Source organism: Salvia splendens, chromosome 13 (assembly GCF_004379255.2).
Source record: "Salvia splendens isolate huo1 chromosome 13, SspV2, whole genome shotgun sequence".
Lineage (NCBI taxonomy): Eukaryota > Viridiplantae > Streptophyta > Magnoliopsida > Lamiales > Lamiaceae > Salvia > Salvia splendens.
In genome coordinates this window covers 28,999,924-29,018,115 of record NC_056044.1, presented here as the reverse complement: position 1 = coordinate 29,018,115, position 18,192 = coordinate 28,999,924, and the positions used below count along the sequence as shown (strand labels likewise).

Here is an 18,192-nt window from a genome sequence, read left to right as displayed (position 1 = left end):
CGGTGCTGCTTCACCAGAGACGTAGCCGTTTTATCTTTGGGGACGACACGCCAAACCGATAGCACTACCTGGGTATCTCGTCTTGCGGAAAGAGGCCTTCTCGACTCGGCTAAGTTTAATTTCCTTTTACAGTTTCATTTTTCCTGTAATTTTCAGTTTTCAGTTCTTCCTTCTTGGGTTGTATTACGCCTGATATTGTTTATCTCTTGTAATTCCAGTAAGCAGAATCCCAACAATAATAATCGCAAGACGAGATATAACTTGCCTTTAAAGGAATATGGACCTCTAAACTGAATTAATCACTTTCGAAACTTAATACCTTGCTGGAGATGTCGACTGAATCCAACATCGTCGCTGCCTCCACCGCCGCCGCATCTCCATCCACCATGTCGATCACTGCACCGGTCAACACATCATCGATTTCGAAGATGATGCCCACTCCCGGGCGCTATCCATCTTCATCAACAATGCCTTGGGAGTTTGTTAACCCCCTTGGGCCCACTGGTGGATCCACCTTGAGTGGATCGGTTGGTTCCACTTTTAGTGGTTCCTTCGAATCCTTTAATGGATCGAGTGCTGGGGCCTTCGGGTCTCACGCGGGTGCTAGTTCCTTCGGGGCTGGTACGACCATGGCGGGCTCTATACCCAACATGAATGGTGGGGGCTCTATGCCCAACCACGTTGTTGGCTCCTTCGGGGGCAACGAAATTGGTTCCTTCCATGGACCAAGTACGGCACCTTTGACACCAAGAATGATGCCACCTGCCGAGAAGCCACCAAAGTTTAGAGGATCTGACTTCAAAAGGTGGTACCAAAAGATGTTGTTCTACTTGACAACATTGGGCGTCGCCAACTTTCTCACGGAAAACGAGCCGCCCGCGCCAAGCGATCAAGAGACTAGGCTCGAAGTCATGGCGGACTATGAAGCTTGGAGAAAAGGAGATTGATTATCTTTGTAAAAATTTCATTTCTAAGTGTTTTAGATGATAGTTTGTACAATGTATACTCCGTTGTAACCACATCAAAAGAGATGTGAGAAAGCCAAGAAAGGAAGTATAGCATAGATAATGTTGCAGGTACTGAACAAGTTGTAGCATCCAAATTTATGGACTACAAGATGGTCGACTCTCGACCCATCATGGAGCAAGTTCAAGAGCTCCAGATGATCATCCACGCACTAGTGGCTGAAGGGATGACCTTGCCCGACAAATTCTTAAGGTGCACGATCATTGACAAGCTTTCTCCTAGTTGGAAGGACTTCAAGAGCTATCTCAAACACAAGCGAAAGCAGATGACCCTTGAAGACTTGATCGTGAAATTACGCATTGAGGCTGATGTGCGCAAAAGCGACCAAAGGGCTAAGGGCTTTAGCCCACTTGAAGCCAAAGCCAATCTGTTGGAGCGGGGCGGTCCCTCCAACAAACGCCTCGTCCAAGTCAAAAGGATAAAGGGAAAGGAAAGCAGTCTGTAAAGAAATTTGAAGGCGAATGCTTCAAGTGTGGCAAAACTGACCACTTTGCCAAGGACTGTCGCAGCAAGAAGGAGTCGGCAGCCCACGTCATTGAGAAGGAGTTCCAAGACTGGGATGAAAACGACCTCATTGTTGTGGTCACTGGAGAAGTTAACCTTGTTGATAACAAGGGTGGTTGGTACATCGACACCGGCGCTACTGCTCATGTCTGCTCAGATAGGAGCAAGTTTGCCTCCTACACTACTGTTGAAGGGAGGAAGATCAACATGGGGAATCAAGCATCGTCCGAAATCCTCGGCATTGGCAACGTGATTCTCATGATGACGTCTGGCGTCACTATCACTTTGAAGAATGTGCTGCATGTCCCGGACATCCGCAAGAACCTAGTGTCAGGATCAATACTAGTTAATAAGGGGTTTAAACTTGTATTTGAGTATGATAGGTTTGCATTGTACAAGTTAGGAAAGTCACTCGGAAAAGGTTATGTAACCGATTGATTTTTCTAGCTTAGTGTAGCAACTCGCAATGTTGCAAAGCCGTTGGCAAATAATAATAAAGCATCTACTTCCTCTTACTTTACTGAGTGTTCAAATTTGTGGCATTGTAGATTGGGACATGTAAATTCAAAAGCCATTAAAAGATTAGTGAATTTAGATTTACTAAAGGCTAATGAAATGGATACCCAAGATAAATGTAAAATTTGTCTTGAAGCAAAAATGACTAAGTTGCCGTTTCACTCGGTTGAACGAAGCACAAAACCCCTTGAATTAATTCACACAGACGTTTGTGATTTAAAGATGGTGCAAACTAGAGGTGGTAAAAAGTACTTTATCACTTTCATAGATGATTGCACAATGTATTGCTACATTTATCTTTTAAGAAGTAAAGATGACGCAATAGAAGCGTTCAAAAATTATAAGAACGAAGTTGAGAATCAACTTGGTTGCAAAATCAAAACGATTCGAAGCGATAGAGGAGACGAATATGTAGCCCCGTTTGAGGAATTATGCAACGCAAGTGGTATAATCCATCAAACGACCGCACCATATTCACCACAATCTAATGGTGTTGCAGAACGCAAGAATCAAACTCTAAAAGAGATGATGAATGCACTGCTTCTGACTTCAGGATTACCACATAATATGTGGGGGAAAGTTGTTTTGATAGCCAACTATATCTTGAATACAATCCCTCTCAAAGGAAAAGATGTTACTCCTTATGAGTTGTGGAAGAGAATGAAGTCATCCTACAAATACCTCAAAGTGTGGGGGTGTTTGGTAAAGGTGATGGTTCCTTCGCCCAAAGTAGTTACAATTGGACCTAAAACAGTTGATTGTATCTTCATTGGATATGCACTTAACAGTAGTGCATATCGATTTGTTGTTCACAAGTCTGAAATATCGACTATTACAGTAGGAACAATAATTGAGTCAAGGAATGTTGTATTTCTCGAAAATACATTTCCTTGCAAAGACAAGGGAAAAGTCTCAACCAATTCTGAGACAATAATTGAAGAAGAAGCCACTAGTTCTAAATCAGTGGATGAGGAACCTGAATCGCGCAAGCGTGCAAGGCCCGATCCAAATGATACAGTACTAAGACGTGGTAGTAGGGTCAGAACACCAAAAACATTTGGTCCTGACTACATTGCTTTTATGTTAGATGAAGAACCGACATCTATAAAAGTAGCCTTCGATGGCCCAGACGGGCTACATTGGAGAAAAGTTGTTCAAAGCGAAATTGATTCAATTTTGCTAAACCACACTTGGGTGTTGGTAGATCTACCTGAAGGTGCGAAACCTCTAGGTCGAAAATGGGTACTTAAAAGGAAATTTAAGGCTGATGGAACAGTGGATAAGTATAAAGCCTGACTAGTAGTAAAGTGTTTTAAACAAAAGGAAGGACATGACTTCTTCGATACCTATTCACCTGTAACAAGGATTACATCTATCCGAGTGCTTCTCGCTATTGTTGCATTGCACAATCTTGAGATTCATAAAATGGATGCAAAGATCGCGTTTCTAAATGGTGAACAAGAAGATGAAATTTATATGGAACAACCCGAAGGGTTTGTAGTACCTGGACAAGAGAAAAAGGTATGCAAGCTCGTAAAGTCTCTATATGGATTGAAACAAGTGTCATTGCAATGGCACTTGAAGTTTGATAATGTGATGTTATCAAATGGGTTTAAAATCAACGAGTGCGATAAATGTGTCTACATCAAGAGCACTAATAACGGCCATGTTATAGTGTGTCTATACGTTGATGATATGTTAATCTTGGGTAGCAACACTCAAGTAATTAACGATACAAAGGTCATGTTAAAGAGAAACTTTGACATGAAAGACATGGGTCTAGCCGATGTAATTCTTGGAATGAAGATTCTAAGAACGTCTGATGGAATCATCTTAACACAATCACATTATGTTGAGAAGATATTGAATAAATTCAAAGCCTATGATGGCGCGCCGATTAAGACTCCAATTGAACTCGACGTTCACTTGAGCAAGAACAAAGGTGAGCCCGTTGCACAAGAAGAGTATGCACGGGTCATCAGATGCATTATGTACTTGACTAATTGCACTCGACCTGACATTGCTTGTGCCGTGAACAAGTTGAGTCGTTACACGAGCAATCTAAGCAAAGAGCATTGGAGAGCTCTTGTGAGGGTTTTGAGATATTTAAAACATACTCAAAATTAGGGATGTCAATCGGGCCAACCCGTTCGGGTTCGGGCCAACCCGTTCGGGTTGTCGGGCCATTCGGTTACGGGCTATTCGGGTTATGATTTTTTCGGGTTATAAAAGTTCGACCCTAACCCTAACCCTTCGGGTTTCGGGCTAACCCACCGGGTTATTCGTGCCAATGCGTATTTTTAATTCTTTTAATATTTTCAAAAAAATAATACGTATTTAAATTTTCTTTAATTATATACATATTTTTAATTAATCATTCAACAATGAAATACGTATTTTTAATTTTCTTTAATATTTTTTAAAAAGATTAAGTTATTTAAATTTAAATAACTTATTCTTTACATAATTATTTACAAAATATCTATCAATAGTATGTTTATGTTTATGTATTTAAAACATAAATCAACACTTTGTTTCAAAATTTAAACATAAATCAATTCGTAGAAAATTAAATAAAATTTTCATAACGTGAGAGGTGCATCGTAGATGTAACAAAAATATTTTGAATTGTTAAAGAGTGAATTATCAAGATGCTAGCTAATTGGAGTAACTCTAAGTTTTCTTGAATTATGATTGGTCAAATTTAATTTATTCAGCTGTAAATAAGTCAAATAATAATTTATCTTTGTTTTAAGAATCATCAAAGTACGCATAATTCAATGACAAAGCGGCGTCAAAACACTTTGCACTATTATATTGGAAATATACTAAAAGAAAGTCTTTATATACGGGTATTTATGAATCCATGAACCACATGGTGATTTTTTTGTGATCTTATATAGTCGGTTGACGTATTTGGATTTTGCATGGTTTTAGAGGGTTGTCTTGGATGATTTTGATTATATTTCTATATTTTGGTATGTTTACATGTTTGTTGAGAAATGATAGAAAATTGATTAGAAAATGCACACAAAATATGTGGATGTGCAGCAGCCTTATTTGAGTCAATGTTTCTCGCGATTTTGAAGTCTGATAAACCTCTAATACATATCATTCTCTTCGTCTTCGAAAGAGCTTCACGTGGATATATTGCACTCTTCAATCGGAGATTTGTAGAGAAAGCTATGACCGTTACAAAAACTGCTCGCTGTGCAGAAGCCTTCAACCCGACGGGCTGACCCGTAACCCGAGCGGGTCAGCCCGCCTAACCCGACAACCCGAATGGGTCAGCCCGAATGGCCCGATTTTAAATTCGGGCTGCGAAATTACAACCCTAACCCTGCATTTTTATCGGGTTATTCAGGCCGGCCCGCGGGTTCGGGTTACATTGACATCCCTACTCAAAATCATGGGCTACACTTCCGAGATACCCCCCGGTACTTGAAGGGTACTGTGATGCAAATTGGATATCCGATAATAGAGACTCACTTTCAACAAGTGGATATGTCTTTACTATTGGGGGTGGTGTTGTATCGTGGAAATCCACAAAACAGACATGTATAGCCCGATCAATAATGGAATCGGAGTTCATTGCCTTAGATAAGGCTGGTGAGGAAGCCGAGTGGCTTAAGAACTTCCTTGAAGATATTCCATGCTGGTCTAAGCCAGTGCCACCAGTGCTGATCCACTGCGATAGCCAAGCGGCTATTGGAAGGGCAAACAATGGCTTCTATAATGGTAAGTCTCGACATATACGTCGACGATATAACACCGTGAGACATTTGATCACAACAGGGGTGATTACAATTAACTATGTGAAGTCAATAGATAATCTAGAGGATCCACTAGCCATAGGGTTAAACCGTGATCAAATGAATAAGTTGCTAGAGGGAATGAGTTTGAAATCCAGAAATTAAAGAATTGTCATAGTGGTAATAAAACCATGATGACTGGAGATCCCAAGAACTTGGTTCAAATGGACAACTAAGCTATGAGAGTTCATGAGAAACACTCAACTATATCTATTCCCTAGAGAGCAACATAGTGTTGGAAAACTTGCCTAGTGGTGAGGCTAAGTCTATGACTTTGAATGACTCCTAAGGATCTCGAGGAGATTGAGTTCTCAAGGAGACCGAGTAGGGCAAGATACTCGATTAGGAATCACCTATATAAGTGTGAAGTGGGGCTGCTTCGAATAACATACTTATGAATCCAAAGTGGTGTCCAAGGCTGCAAAGGACACAAAACGTGAGAACGGATGAGGTTGAGGTGTTTAAGTGTTAACACCATTGTCTCGGTGCACGCCGTGGGGGATTAGTTCAAAGCATCGCGCTACTAACCGCCTATGTATCCGATGGTGTCGACTATGGAGGGTTCAAAGCCAAAAACTAGATATCCTTATGCTTATATACCTCGTGAGGGTTGAGCTTGTATATGCATGCATATGCATTTGGCTATTTCCACTCCTACTCTTGATGTTGGAATCTTGAATTTAAGATGTCCGGTCAATGAAGTTTGACCAATAATAAATGTGAAGAGACATTTAATTTTTAGAAATTAAATGATATAGTGTCGATCTACGTTCCGCGTAGATGACCGTAGTATATTCACTTTCTCAAATCCGATTCCCGGTGAGTGAGAAATAGTGGATAAAAGTTTGTCACATTGTAACTTTTGATAAAGCTATGAGTTGAAAGTGTAGGGAGTAATTAACAACTAGTGTTAATTATCCCACATAGGAGATGAGACACATCTTTAATTGTGTATTTATTAAGTGACTTACTACACTTAGTAATTATCGTGAACTAAGATGGGTAAAGAGCCCACAAGCGCGCACACGCGCGTCGAGCCGAGCCATGCCCTTGCCCGCGCCCGCGCCCTTGGTCTTGGTCTTGGATCTTGGCAATTGGTCTTTGGGTGGTCTTTGGGCTTGGTTCTTGGGCTTGTCCCTGGACCCAGACTTAATGTTTTGGACCACCTCAGTTTTGGGCAGCAGCCTGATCAACTCGGCCTGCTGCGCCTTGTTCGATGTCTTGATCAGTGTCTTGATCAAGTCACGAAGTCCACATGTGACGGTTGAACTAGGGCGTGTACAGCGTCTAGATTCAACGTCGACCACTCCAGCTTTCAGACTCGTAACGGCCGGCGGTTACATGCCCGCCATGATGAGCCATGATGACAACCATCAAGGCTGAGTTGACCCCCGCAGTGGACCAAGCCTATAAATAGGCTAGTCATTCCTTGCATTAGCACAATAGAACAGCATACGAACATACTCACAAGCATCATACTATCTCTGCATTGTCTTTCTTCCCGAAACTCTGCCCTCTCCTCTTTCAGTTCGCTGGAGCTCTGTTGATTGCGGTGCTGCTTCACCAGAGACGTAACCGTTTTATCTTTGGGGACGACACGCCAAACCGAGAGCACTACCGGGGCGTATCTCGTCTTGCGGAAAGAGGTCTCCTCGACTCGGCTAAGTTTAATTTCCTTTTACAGTTTCGTTTTTCGTGTAATTTTCAGTTCTTCCTTTTTGGGTTGTATTACGCTCAGTATTGTTTATCTCTTGTAATTCCAGTAAGCAGAATCCCAACAATAACAGTTGAACAGTTAGCATCTGACTTGTCTACCACACTAGTTAGAGTATCCACTATAACACAGCCGCGGCGATAGCCCCGGCGGGGGCGAGGACGGGGCGGCTTATAGTGGGTGGGACGTCCGCCCCGGGGCGGACGGGCGGTCGGCGATAATTGTGCGAGGAAGCGTCGGTGGCAATTCGCCGCGCCTATAGGGGCGCCGGCCTATAGTGCCCGGCGATAGGCGCGCCGGTCGCCCCTTCAATTATTTTATTTTATTTTTTTTGAAAATTACCCTATAAATACCACTCCTCCACCACCCATTTTACACACTTTTCACACACTCTCCATTCATTAAAATGAAAATTGGTTATAAAATTTCGGGGTTATTGGAAGTGTCCACTATAGTGGGAGAAACAAAATTTTTGGGCGCGAACAAAAAAACTGGAGTTGTGGACAAAAAAGGGGCGGGGCTATTGGGAGCGTCCGCCTTATAATGGATACTCTTAAGTTTATTCGATTTAAATATACTCCATCGTTTAAAAATGGGAATGGTAAATCATCAAGTTTAAAAAATTCGCAATCATTCCATTTTTTTTATTTTGGGTGAAATATATGTTAATGTGTCAACCGAAATTATATGCGTGAATAAAACAACAAAATTTTGACCAAACTTCACGATTTATTTGGTAATTTGGCATTATATATATTACTCCACTGCTATTTCTTTAGCTACCACTTTCTTACACATTCATACATACAGATTACAGACTATGTCAATGTGATATATTCGAGAATTGACCTCACAAAAAAATCACTCACTGGTTTTCTAATATCTATAGTTGAAATCATCATTTCTAATCAATTTAATTACTACCACCGATTAACAACCATGCCACCTAAACATAATCAAAGGAATATTATTTTTAAAATGGCATTAGCAGATTTGAGAATCCTCCCTAAACTCACATATTAATAAAATGTAAATTGTAAATATCGTCCCTGAATAATTAATTATAAATAGACAAAATCATGGTTATATATTACTACAATATTTACTCGAAAATACTTTTTATTACCATGAATCACGTTTAATTTATCTTCTTATATTCGAAATCTGCTAATGCACTTATGGATACATCATAACTATAGACACTTGACAACTAGACAACTGAATGAGCAATAGTAAATTTAACTTTATTCTTTAAAAAATAGTTTGGTGGATGATAAATGCAAATGGATGACAACAACATTACATATATATATATACCTACACAATGTGAAAAGAGACGTATATAGAATCTTAACAAGTCGAATCTGAGATACAATGCAACTATATCCTACAAATCAATTATTAATATGGGGATCACGAAAAGAGTAAGTTGTACGTATATAATCATACATTCATATACAACTAAGAATTTAGTGGATCGGATATATTATCACATGTTGTTAAAAGAAAAAAAAATTAGAAAAGTGTTTTAGTATGAAATATTGATTGGTTGGACATAGAGATGCCCAAGGTTTACTGTTCGGATACCTGAGATTTAAATTGAACCGAAATCGTCACTTTTGGAACCGTTGACCGGTTCAGTTCCAAATTTCCGGAACCGAAACTGTGCCGGAATTGTGAAAAACCATCGGAAAACTATGAAACTGTGCCGGAACCGCAAAAAACCGCCGGTTCGGAACCGTAAAAAACGCTGAAAAATCGTCGATTCGAAATGGAAACCGAAACCACGAAACACCCTCGAGGTTCGGTTCCGATTTGGCAATTTCCAAAAACCGTAACCGCCGGTTCCGGAACCTTGGGCATCTCTAGTTGGACACAACACGCGAACAATAGGTCCGAATCAGCACGCTAACAATAGGTCTGAATCACTGAATTTTCGTTCCTATATAAACACACACACACACACACACATATATATATAGGGTCCTCTTCTAATGCTTATAACACCATAATCCAAAACTAAGGCTAAATCTACACCTTTAGATTTTGAAATGAGTAGATGAGATTAAAGCTCACAAATTTCAATAAATAGAGACAAAATATCAACAAAATGGTAATATCGCCATTATGTTATCATATGATAATTTTCGTGGGTGTTTTTTATATCAACATAGTGTATTACAAATATCAACCATATGACATGAGAATATCAACACAAACACAAGAAAATATCAACACAGTTTTATTAATATTTTACATACATTATATTGAGATTTTGCATACACTATATTGGGATTTTTTTTTGCATTTGTTGATAAAATCTACTTCTCAACATGTACGAAAATTGAAATATAATTTATCAAATTTCATCACCCGAACATCGTCAGAACATATGCAATTGAGATCTCGTTGGAATCCTTATAAATTTATCTTTAATTTTATATATTTTTTGTGAAAAAATAATTTAAATCGAGAGTGTTACGTAAATTTAAAGTTTTAAGCTGATTTTGATGAGAGAAAATTGACATTAATACCTTTAAGTTTATTTAATAATTTTTTTAATTTAAAATATAATTTATGTGGCATTATTTCAACTATTAGATCTAATAATCTAATAATAAAATTTGGTCTTAATTTGTGATTGCTAATTAGTTAACAATTGATCACTCCCCTACATATATATAGGGTCCTGTTCGGTTGAGATTTTTTAGCTTAATTGAGAATTGAGATGCATTTTCAGCCACTCATCCACAACATTTTCGAAATGTCAACTGCAAGTAGATTATGTCAACTCGGGGGTATTATCGTCAATAGCCTGCACATCAAATGTCAACAACTTATAGTTGACATTATATGTGTGTAGTTGACATTAATTGTATATGTAGTTGACATGGATTGTACACATAGTTGACATTATATCTGTGTAGTTGACATGAATTGTATATGTAGTTGACAAAAAAATTTAAATAAATTTAAATAAAAAAAATTAAAAAAAATTATTGAATAAAATGTACATGAAATTACCATTCTGCCCTTTCATAATTAATTAATCTAAAAATATTTTCCATGTGGCAAATTTTGGACCACTCATTTAATAAAAATGAATGGCTGATAATGCATCTCGATTCTCAATTAGGCTAAATATCTCAATTCTCATTTAATAAAAAATTTAATTGAGAATTGAGATGCATTATCAGTCAACCGCCGTCGCGCCGCGTCTCCATCCGCCCCTGCTCCCGCTCCCGCTCCCTTTGTGCCACCTCAACCCCCCAACTCGTTATGGACCCTTTTGGCTCAACTCAATATGGCCGATAGGTCTTGGATGACTCCCGAACAACTTGATTCACATTTGGCAATGATACGGGGTCTCCGAAAAACATTGGGGATAGGGCCAGAGGACTAGTCTTTCACAGGGGTATTTTTAATTATGTAATTTTTAATTTGTAGGATTTTAATTATGTAATTTTTATTTTTAGGATTTTAATTATGTAATTTTTAATTTTTAGGATTTAAGTATGTAATTTTTATATATTTTTTAATTTGTAATAGTAGTTTGAGTGTTTTTAATGTATTTCTATATTGTAGAAGTGTTTTTAGTAATTGAAGTATTTAAATTAAATAATGGAATGGTGGGACCCTTGAGCATGTCCTTGCGGAAGAGCATGAATGTGGGTGTTGTGCTCTTGGGGAAGAGCAAAGAGTAAAAAATGAATAAAAGTGGATCCGGACCTACTTCTATACTCTTGCCAAAGAACATGGATGGGGATGCTCTAATAGTGTATTTAAATTTTTTATAATGGAAATAAATTTAGAGATTCGAAATTGAATTTTTGGACACATAAATGACAAGTGTTTGTTTCCACTGCAATTGGCGAGCCCTAATGATGTTGCCAACTTAATTGGTATTTAAGAAATGGTTCCCACTTCCCAGTCCCACCTCACAAAGCAAATAAGAAATGGAGGAGAAGCAGCTTGATTCTGTGCTGGTGCCGTTAGGGTTGGCCATATTTCTGGGCTATCACCTTTGGCTTCTCTTCACCATCATCCGCAACCCTACAACAACTGTCATCGGCATCAATTCTCAGACCCGCCATAACTGGGTCTTCTGCTTAATGGCTGTTACTATTCTTCCTCTTCCCTTTAATTTCCTCAATTTCATACAAAACCAAACAAAACAAAAAATGTCATTTTGATTTTTCTTTAAGGTTGATGATATGCAACTATATATTCTCTTCAAGTCTTCACCTATGTTACTATGTATGAATTCATAAGCATATGGAGGTTTTTTAGAGTTTGGGAAAGGATGATAAAAAGGTAAAGTTGGGGAGGAGGGACTAATTAGGAATTACTAGTTCAAATTCGTTATGAAAAGATTTGCAAAATAATCACATACTATACTATATAAAGTGATCAAGTCACATGATTAAGCATTCCAGTCTCTTGTGTTGTGATGTTGTATTAGTTTGGTAATTTACAAAAGAATTTTAAAACTAGTGTACGAAATAGTAAAATTTTGGTGAACGATTAGAAATTTAGATGCAAATTACCCATAATTTATATGCTTACAAGCTACGATAACAGACAGCATCTTCTTAATTTCTTACCACCTTATGTTTGATAAATTAATAGGATCCACTGAAAAATGGAGTATTGGCCGTTCAAACTATACGGAACAACATAATGGCATCGACGCTCTTGGCAACCACGGCCATCACCCTGAGCTCGCTGATAAGCGTATACGTCAGCAACAAGTCCAGCTCGCCCTCATCCAAACTGATCTACGGGAACAAGTCCTCCGTCATGTCCTCTGTCAAGTTCTTCGCCATCTTGCTCTGCTTCCTCATGGCGTTCCTCTGCAACGTGCAGTCCATAAGGTACTACGCGCACGTCAGCTTCCTCGCCACCGTACCCACGTCCCAGGGCAGAAGGGACGCGATTGAGTATGTGGCAAGGAACTTGAACAGGGGGAGCTTCTTCTGGTCGCTGGGACTGAGGGCTTTCTACTTGTCCTTCCCTCTCTTCCTCTGGGTGTTCGGGCCAATACCAATGTTCGTTTGCTGCTTCATTATGTCGTTCGTTCTCTATTTCTTGGACACTACCACTACCTTCACTAGAGATCTGCACTCTCATTCTATCAAGCAGGAAGCCATTGTTGAAGATCTGTAGCATGTACTTGTTCATGTGGCACATGAACCTTTTTCTTTCTAGACTGGTGTATAAATGCAGAATTTAATAAAACTATTACTAGTATTTTTTTTATTTTAAGCTGTTAATGCTCATTTTCATTGAAGAGTCTCTGTTGAAATCGACAAACTGTCAAAATACTTTACTCAATGAAGAAATGCAATATAATGAAACTCATGTGAATCTTTCAGAGCACATATTATAAAAACTCAAACATGAGCAGACATAGAAAAAAATCCAGACATAATTATGTGTATATGAAACTAGAATTGGCAAAATCCCAAATGATCAAAAAAAACATAGTCAAAATATTTCCACACAATTATGAGTATCTCATTCCTAGTATCGGCCGCCGATACCCCAAACTCGGATGACGCCATCGGTGTAACCACTGAAAAGGGTGCTTCCATCAGCTTTCCAGCCAAGACTGGTGCAGTATATGACCTACAGCAAACGATTACAAATGAGCTTAATTTACAGTCAAAACCACAAATTCATACATTTAATTGACACAACATTTCATGTGGCACATTAAACTACTACACATATTCAAGCCAGATTGCCTGTCAACTCTTATACATTGGTTCAAATCAAAGAGCTTCAAAATTCCTGAAGATAAACAAGAAAAGTTCCAACACTTTTCCTGAATGAAACTAATAATCATTTGAAAAGTATACACAATAAGCTTATGGAACATAGTACAAAGGCTTGGCCAAAAATTAAGACACTCCTAACAGAAGGTAGGGTGGATTTAAGGAGGACAAATGAGAACAGAGTGAGTAGGGTTGCATGAATACTTGGAGTGTATGAATACATAAATGGTTACACCCTTCCCATTACCCTCGAATTCCAATAGAACCATAAATTCATATGTTACACGAGACAAATTCTATGATGTAAAAAAGATTGTTTCTAATCTCAGGACAAAAATAGGGACATGATTAAATGATCAGGAAGACAAAATTTAACACAACTCAAAAATATGATAAACAAGGGATTATACCCTTCATATAAAATTTGCCATCCGTATAAGAACTGAAACTGCTCAAAATTCCATTGTGATGTTCTAAAATACTCTACTAGCCAAATATTAACAACATGATAATCAGCCAATCAACGAACCATGATCAGAAGAAGTACAATCTTAATTATAAAAAAATATCTAAAATTATCAAAAAAACCTGTGAATCATTGATAATCTAGCCAAATCTCAGAAATGCAGGCAAAGATATAGATGTCAATAAGCATGAACAAACACATCACAAAATTCACAATGAACAAAGAAAAAAAACTGAAAATTTACCTTATTTTTGCATGGTTGCCCAGCATCATCTCTGGCCAGTTCACTCTCATGCTTCAAATCCACCTTCAGATCCGCAACAACACTCTTGCTCTCCAAATCCCAAATTTTGATACCCGATTCGGTCGCAGCGCACAGCCAATACCTATTAGGGCTAAACGTCAGAGCATTAACAATCGAGCCAGCCTCCAACGAGTACAGCATCTTCCCCTCCGACAGATCCCAAAGCAAAATCACACCATCTTTTCCCCCACTCGCGCACAGAGATCCATCCGGCGACACCACCACCGTGTTAACATAACCAGTGTGTCCAGTCAGCGTGGCGCGGAGCTTGCAATTGGTCAAATTCCAGACCTTGACAGACTTATCCCACGACCCCGAGACGACGGTGGGCTGGCTGTTGTCGGGGGAGAATCGGACGCAGGAGACCCAATCGGAGTGCGATTCGCCCTCCTGGATCGTGTACTTGCACTCCCCGAGCGTGTTCCAGAGCTTGATCGTCCGGTCGCGCGAGGCGGAGACGATCTGGCGGTTGTCGGCGGAGAAGGCGACGGAGAGGACGTCCTTGGCGTGGCCGACGAAGCGGCGGGCGGTTTCGCCGGTCTGGAGGTCCCAGAGGCGGAGCTCGGCGTCCCAGGAGGCGGAGAGGGCGAATTGGCCGTCGGAGGAGAGGACGACGTCCTGGACGAAGTGAGCGTGGCCGGTGAAGCGGCGGGTGGCGACGCCGAAGGAGGAGTCGTCCTTGGTGAGGGTCCAGAGGATTAGGGATTTGTCGCGGGAGGAGGTGACGATGGTGTCGGAGTTGTCGATTGGGGCGGCGATGGCCGTCACCCAGTCGGTGTGGCCGCGCATTGTGCCGCGGAGGACGAGCTGTTCCTGCCCCGTTGCCATGGCTGCTGCTAGGGTTTGGCGAAGGGTTTTGAGAGGGAGTAGAAGAGTCAGCCGGTGCCAATGGCTGCGGAATTTATATCTTGGGGAAAAAATTAGGGTTTTCAAAATTGGTGAAGAACAAAAATGTTAAATTGGAAATAGACCCCCCTAAATCCCAAGTTTCCCTTACAAAACCAAATAAATTTTATTAAATTTAATATGGACCCCTAAATCCTAAATCCTAAATCCTATTTGTTCCTCATTGTAAAAGTGTATAAGTAAGAGTGTCCGAATTTTAAAAATATAAGTAAAAGTGTATGAAAAGAGTTAGTGTAACTTATGTGTTTCATTTTGAGCAAAAATAGTTAAAGTAAAATTAACTTTAATAGCAATAAAAAACAAGTGGAACACATAAAAGGAGAGACATGGAAGTATATTTTCATTTACATGTCAATGTTACATGTATCCTTTAAATTGCTTTGATATTGATTTGATTTGATTTGATTTGATTTGATTAGCTTGATGATCATATGCGGGTGTTTCTGAAGAGGACCAGAATTTTTTTAAAATTTAGTCAAATTATGGTTAGTCTTAGAGCATCCACTACGCGTCCCGCGCACGGCTCGCGTTCTGTCTCGGAGGGACGGTTCCGCCTTGGGACGCGTTGCAACGTTCGTCCCGTCCTGTAGCCCGTCCCCAGCCCGTCCCGTAGCCCGTATCCGCGAGACAAGGGACGCGCCTGCCCGTCACGCGCGCGGGCGACGTGGCGCGCCCCCGATGCATGCGTGACGCCCACTCGCTGGCCCGCGAGTGGGCGTCGTCACAGATGACGCAATAATTCATTTTTAAAAAAAAATTTGAATTTTAATAAAAAAAATATTTTTCAAACGGTAATGTTACCGTAATTTTTTATTTTTTTTATTTTTTTATTTATTTACTCTATAAATAATCTTATTTCATACTCATTTCACACACAAACACACATCTATTCCTCTCAAATCCTCTCTATCACTCCAATTTCCATCTTAAATCAACTCAAACAAATGGATCCTTTTGAGCAAATGCGACAATTAATGGAACAATCACTTGAAGAAGATCGACGACGAGAGGCGGAGGAAGCCGCGCCACCCCCACGACGCTCCCGGAAGTACATCAATCGGAACCGGGAGGAAGCCGCCGCACGGTTAGTACGCGATTACTTCTGCGATAACCCGATTTGGGGAGATACCTACTTCCGTCGCCGTTTCCGCATGAGTAAACCGTTATTTCTTCACATAGCGAATACTTTGGCGGCCCGGGAAGAGTTCTTCCGAGAAGGGTTAATGAATTGTGTTTGTTTAAATTGAATTGGGTTGTAAAAAAAAATAAAAAATGAAATTGAATGAATAGTAATTAAGGGACGGAGTGTTGCAGGTTCCGTTCCTTAGTTAAGGGATAGAGGAAAAAAGGACAGTGGGGCCCTCAAATAGTGGTCAAATAGTAGTTAAGGGACGGTATAGAGACAGCATAGTGGATGGTCTTACAATTTTAAAAATTAACTGAAGGAAAACCATTGTATTTGGATTTTATTACAGTTTTATTAACGTACGGTTAAACAAATATGGTCACCTGCGTGCAATATATTATTACGAGTTTTGTACCAAATAATATGATTTTTTTTATAAATGACATCATCGTTTAACTAATCACATATATATGGTTTTTTTATTCTCTTATGCTATACAATTCACTAAAAAATCTCGTTATATAAATAGGCATTTATCCTCGCACTTCCCATAACATATGAATTCATCTCCATTCAATCATATCCTCCCAATTCTTGAACATCTTAACCCAAGAAAATCAGATATTATTATGAATCTAGACAATTCCAAGTCGATCATTCAATCCCAATCCAAATTTGCTCACAAATTCTTGAATTATTGCATACTAAATGGCATCCATCCAAGCACAATATATTTTGAATTTCTTATTTTTTCATTCACATAGTCCAATATCAGTCGACCTGGACTCTCTAAGATCCATCACAGTGATAAAGAGAAACGTTAAGATGATGGCAACGACAATGAAATCGAAGATTTGGATAAATTTTCAGAGGTTGCCGAAAATAGATTTGATGAGTGAGGTACAAATGATGGATATGTATCACAAAGCATTGTCCAAATATAAGTCGAGGGTGACCGAGACCCAACGACAAAAGCTCTGTCGACCAATTTGGGCTCAATATAAGATTCATGTGATTTGTAATTTTTTATTTGCAATTATTGACTAGATATTTTTCCCTTTAAATATGTAATTTTCTATTTCAGTTATGGTATTTCAAAACTCTAGTAGTGTATTTTACTCCCTCCCTCCACCAATACAAGACTCCAAGTACTAGTTTTAAGAAATATAGTAGAAAGTAAGTGGAAAATGTGAAAGGTGACTCCTACTTTTATATTTATATAAGTTTTATATTGAGTGAAATAAAATTATTGGAATGTGGAATCCATAATAAAAAATAGTAAAAAAATAAATGAAATATTTATTGATGGATAAACGAAAATGATAAAAATAAAATGTTAATTGGTGGACAAGGATCCAGAAGTAAGTGAATAGTATAGAGTTGGACAGCTTTTTGACTTAAATTATGAGTATTTGTGGTAAGAAGATATGAAAATTTGATCAGACACAACTGAACGCGGGTATTAGAGCATCCACTACGCGTCCCGCGCGCGGCTCGCGTTCCGTACCGGAGGGACGGTTCCGTCGCGAGACGCGTTGCAACGTTCGTCCCGTCCCGTAGCCCGTCCCGTAGCCCGTATCCGCGAGACAAGGGACTCGTTGGCCCGTCACGCGCCCCGGGCGACGTGTCGCGCCCCCGATGCATGCGTGACGCCCACTCGCTGGCCCGCGAGTGGGCGTCGTCACGGATGACGCAATAATTAATTTTTTTATAAAAAAAATTTGAATTTTAATAAAAAATTAATTTTCAAACGGTAATATTACCGTTAATTTTTTATTTTCCTTTTTTTTAATTTTTTTTTACTCTATAAATAATCCTATTTCATACTCATTTCACACACAAACACACATCTATTCCTCTCAAATCCTCTCTATCACTCCAATTTTCATCTTAAATCAACTCAAACAAATGGATCATTTTGAGCAAATGCGTCAATTAATGGAACAATCACTTGAAGAAGATCCACGACGAGAGGCGGAGGAAGCCGCGCCACCCCCACGACGCTCTCGCGTCATTTTTATTTTTTTAGAATTTTAATTAT

At 39.4% G+C, this 18,192-nt stretch overlaps 2 protein-coding genes across 2 annotated transcripts; one reads left to right on the top strand and one right to left on the bottom strand.

The window, feature by feature from the left end:
* The first annotated feature begins 11,466 nt into the window (after positions 1-11,466).
* Positions 11,467-12,851, top strand: LOC121762833. The gene is made up of 2 exons (XM_042158839.1): positions 11,467-11,690; positions 12,202-12,851. Exons 1-2 carry the CDS (start codon positions 11,529-11,531, stop codon positions 12,736-12,738), a joined length of 699 nt encoding a protein of 232 aa, XP_042014773.1. The 5' UTR covers positions 11,467-11,528; the 3' UTR covers positions 12,739-12,851.
* Positions 12,852-12,924: 73 nt separating this feature from the next.
* On the bottom strand, positions 12,925-15,032 carry LOC121762832 (guanine nucleotide-binding protein subunit beta-like protein). Its single transcript, XM_042158838.1, has 2 exons — positions 14,060-15,032; positions 12,925-13,200 (listed from the first exon to the last, which is right to left on the bottom strand). The coding sequence occupies exons 1-2, from the start codon at positions 14,945-14,947 to the stop codon at positions 13,096-13,098; spliced, it is 993 nt and encodes a 330-aa protein (XP_042014772.1). The 5' UTR covers positions 14,948-15,032; the 3' UTR covers positions 12,925-13,095.
* Positions 15,033-18,192: the final 3,160 nt, after the last annotated feature.